The sequence below is a fragment of the Cyprinodon variegatus genome, unplaced genomic scaffold (assembly GCF_000732505.1).
Source record: "Cyprinodon variegatus isolate N-32 unplaced genomic scaffold, C_variegatus-1.0 Scaffold1520, whole genome shotgun sequence".
Taxonomy (NCBI): Eukaryota; Metazoa; Chordata; class Actinopteri; order Cyprinodontiformes; family Cyprinodontidae; genus Cyprinodon; species Cyprinodon variegatus.
The window spans coordinates 72,389-76,837 of record NW_015151973.1 but is presented as its reverse complement, the minus strand read 5'-3'; the positions used below and the strand labels follow the sequence as shown (position 1 = coordinate 76,837).

General features: G+C 37.4%; 1 protein-coding gene across 1 annotated transcript in view; it reads right to left on the bottom strand.

The window, feature by feature from the left end:
- The window catches only part of LOC107103746 (kalirin-like), a gene marked incomplete at its 3' end in the record, with an annotated part of 72,886 nt that overhangs the window by 43,339 nt on the left and 25,098 nt on the right, over nucleotides 1–4,449 (bottom strand). Inside the window, exon 11 of the mRNA XM_015403560.1 lies at nucleotides 2,638–2,760. Within this exon, the coding sequence (XP_015259046.1) occupies nucleotides 2,638–2,760 (123 nt within the window). The remainder of the gene's footprint in view (nucleotides 1–2,637; nucleotides 2,761–4,449) is intronic.

Sequence of the window (4,449 nt, the reverse complement as noted above, 5' to 3'; positions counted from 1 at the left end):
AACTTCAGAAGGGCTGAAAGTTAAAAAACGATGTATCCTTAAAAATTACCAGTTAGTCCCTTACTTTTTTAGAATAAAAACTCCTTTCAGGGGACCTCTCCATGGTTTTACCCTCTAAGACAGAAATGAAGGGATGTGTGATGATTTAAAAGCATCACATAGTTTAATGATTAGCTTTCAAAGGCTAATGTCTTCAAACAAAGATGAAAAACATGCAAATTTAGAATCAAGGCACATGAAATTAAAACAGATGCAATCAGACACCGATAGTCTAAAGGGGGGCGACCATGAAAGATTTCCATCAATGAACCTGTGTGTCTGACTAATGGGTGTGTGGTTTCTGAGAGTGTGTGGGTTTATGTTCTGCAGAGAAGCAGATGTTGCACACATTCTGATGAAATGATGGTTTTTCGATCTGCAGTCCTGAGGAAACTGGTAACACTTTGTTCAGCTAAGACCTTCAACATGTTTCTTTGTTTTGATGTTTCTGGTTAAATCCTCGGCTCCCTGCCTCTAAACGTGAAGGGAGGGAAAATGAAGAACATGTTTGGGACAGATTGTGACCATACATGGTCATGAACCTCTGAGCCTGACTTACTGCTAATATCAGGATTAATCAGGGAAGATTACAAACAGATGTTTGCAGGAAATAAACCTAAATATTTTATTTTTAATTTTAAATAAAGCATTATGGTGATATTTATTGATATCTACCAACCTGAACGACTCTTTGAGATAATCTGAATCAAAGCTGAAATCAGGAGTAGTTTAGTTTGCAGAGGTTAATTTATTAAGCCCAGTTTTGTTTTTTCATGCTTACATCTGACAAACCTGAATCAGCATAGTCCTCAGAGAAAACATCTGTTCAGTTTCACCAGCCACACCAAGAGTAACCATCTGGGATTATAGAGGAGACTTTGACTAGACCACTAACAAATCAATCAGTCACTCCATTTTGTTTTATCAATCATTGCGAGATGGAAACGCTTGTGTTCTCTGAGACTTTTAACTCTATTAGAAATCTCCTGTCCAGGTGTGATGCTGAGAAACTAGTCCATGCATTTGTTACTTCAAGGCTGGACTACTGTAATTCTTTACTATCAGGAAGTCCACAAACTGTAGTTAAAAGTCTTCAGCTGATCCAAAATGCTGCAGCCAGAGTTCTGATGAAAATTAAAAAGGAAAATCACATCTCTCCTATCATGGCTTCTCTTCATTGGCTTTTTCTTAAATCTAGAATTGAATTTATAAAAACTGCCTTAAATGGCATTATATCAGAGATATGATTGTTCCTTATGTCCCTAACAGAGCACTTCGCTCTCAGTCTGCAGGTTTACTAGTGGTTCCTAGAATTTCTAAAAGTAGAATGGGAGGCTGATCTTTTAGTTATCAGGCTCCAGTTTTAGTCCGTGAGGCAGACACCCTGTCTACTTTTAGGGGAAAATTAAACTTTTCTTTTTGACAAAGCTTATAGGTAGAGTGGCTTAGGTTATACTTCTATTCTATTGTTGCTCTCTTCATGCTAAAATATTCTTCTATTTTTCAATTCTGTATTGTTTGTTAGTTTAACTTAAAACTTTATGTTTTTTCTTCTTCTACTTCTTGTTCTTGCTTGTTTCTGTTTAGCCGGGAATCCATGCTTAGAGGGAGTGAACAGCTAAAGCTGCTGCCAACAAATTTTCACTGTGTAGTCCTGTTTCTCTTCTAAGCCTAACCTTATATGCTCCCTTTTTGAGAAGAAAATTGTCTGGATCAGTGCCTATGTTTCTCAGAATCCCAGTCGCCTGTGGCAGATGGCCGCTCACATTAAGCCTGGTTCTAATGGAGGTTTCTTCCTCTTAAAAGGGAGTTTTCCTCTCTACTGTCGCTGCATGCATGCTTGGCGTAAGGGTTACTGAAGAGTCAATGACAATATATAAACTTGGGATGATGTGTTGTGAATTGAAGCCACGGTTATATAAATAGATTAATAAATAAATTGAATTGTGGTGTATCCTTATTGAGCTCATGGTGAAAAACTAAAGGTTGGCTAAATTAGTCATTTATCAGGCACCTTGTGTTATTTGACTAAATGTTTGGCTGAATAGTTCTTATTTCATGATTCATAACTTTTTCACATTGGTTCAGGTCCGCTTATTAAAAAGTAATCCATCTAAGATTGGGTTGACATAATACATAATATTTATATTATGGAAAGGCTGACTTTTTCCATCAGATTTGAATCTGGAAAATGTAAAAATTATTGGGAAAATTGGCAAGGTTTTATTTCACCATGGAGATCAGACTTTGTTGGTTAATAGTGAGGGTTTGGGTGCCCTTATAGAGTTACAGGCTGTAAATAGTTTGGTTACAGTTCAATACATGTACAGAATATATGTGCAGATTCTGTTGGATGTTGTGTTTGGAAAGAAAAAAAAACTGTAAAATCGGTATGTATACTTTATGGGAAAAAAATATTTTCAATAAAAAGTGCAAATCTAAAAAAAATAAATAAATAAAAAGTAATCCATAAAAATTGAAAAATGCTTTTTTTTTTTTTGAAGATCTCTTTTTGTCAGAAACCTTAATCTTTAAGGAGGAGAATACTTCCTCACAGCCACTAAACTACCTGTTGCAGTAGAAGGCAGACAGACTCACCTGGGCTACGTCTTCAAAGTCATCGTGCCTTTTCTGCAGGGCTCGGGCTCGATGGAGGGATTTCCCAACCCCTGTGTGTTTGCTGAGGAAGGCCTCGCCGTGGTTTTCTATCCAGTCCATAACCTGCATGATACAGAACATGTATTGATCTGGTGGCCAGATTCCCGTATCACAGAATAAGACTCTGTCTTGGTGGGGATGATGTGAGGGTATTTGTTCTATAAAGAGAAAACAGTGCAAAGCTGTAGAAGATTTCTTCTCTTTTTAGGCTCCATCATCACATTTTCTGATGTTTCTCTAAATGCAAATAAAAACGGAGAACTGCCAAGTTCTCTGTTGGGATGGAAAACATTTCCTCAGCTTTGTCTGAGAAGAGAATGAAAATATGAGAGAAAAGGAAGGAGAATTACATTGGGAACTTCGACAAACCGTTTTAATCCAAACACTGATCCACTAAGGTATGAAGTTATTTTCCTAAACTTTCTGTAGTTAAAGAAGAAGATTGATCATCGAATGATGGGATTTTCTGTTCAGGCATCCACCTGCCTCACTATATGGACAACATTCTAAATAAAAACAGCCCTCACTTCTTTTTAAGATCATCTTCTAAATAAATAGACCTGGAGTTAGAAAGATTTTATATGTCAATCATTCCTTTATTTTTTATTTTTTTACTTTTCCTTTAGGGGGCGCCACAACCAATGATCCCTACAGCATCCTGCCCTGTCCCAGCTGCTACATATGGAAGCTTTCTGAGGGAATTAGGAGAAGAAATGACGAGAACTCAACAGAACATAAGGGCGAAGGCTGTAGGATGTAAAGCCTGTGTTTTAACTATAGGCGTTTAAATCTTTCCTTCTTTCATATTTCAGCTCCAGCTGCTCCACCTTCTACCCTCTGTTGATTCCTCCCTCTCCTCTCCAGAGCACAGCCATGCATCTCCACAGATCAATGTGACATCCAGGAACATCAAGCTGCTCAGAATGTGAGTGCTATGAACGGTGCAGCATCCAGAGGTAGCCTGAGCACCTGTCCTGATGCAGATAACCGAAGAAATGAAACTTTAATCCATTTACTGCCAATGCAAACCAGAGATTATTTGATCCTTTTGCACCTTGGAGCCATCCTTTACCCCAAACACACCCCTCACTATTACCTTCCTGTCTCTCACAGGCCTGCATCACCCTCATTTTATTCCTCCCTCATATGATTGTTCTGTTGGAATCGATACGGTTTCTCTATAGATCAACAAAGATAGTGAAATTCTTCTTCCCGATAATCCATTTTTTATTTATTTTCTTTAACACAAAGGCAGATACATAGCTGCATCTGTCTACCTTTTAGAGCAGGGGTATCTAATTATAAATCAGCAGGGTCCGAATTAAGAAAATTGATAACCAGTAAAGGTACGGAGACATCTTTAATTATAATCTGTTACTTTGAACAGAATTCACACTGAAATAAAATGAGGTGTTTATGCATCCATGTTATACATTGAATTTTTAATAAAAGAATATAAAAAAATGGAAAAATTTTTCAAGTGGAGAACAAATTGTTCAGTTTGGTATAAAGACAATTTCTTGATTCATATATTTTTAAAACACCTGAACTGACAGTTTGTTTTTTCTTTCTTTTTTTCTGTCTTAATGACAGCAGTGGGCTTTATGCTGCCCAGCAAGGTTTAAACCTGGATTTAAATGGAGACAAAGCCATTCTAAAGCACATATCAAGGGGCTCATTTTGTAACCTGACTCCGCATATCCATCTGGAAACCTTCCGTTGAAGTAATTTTGGGAAGGGGCGAAAATACTG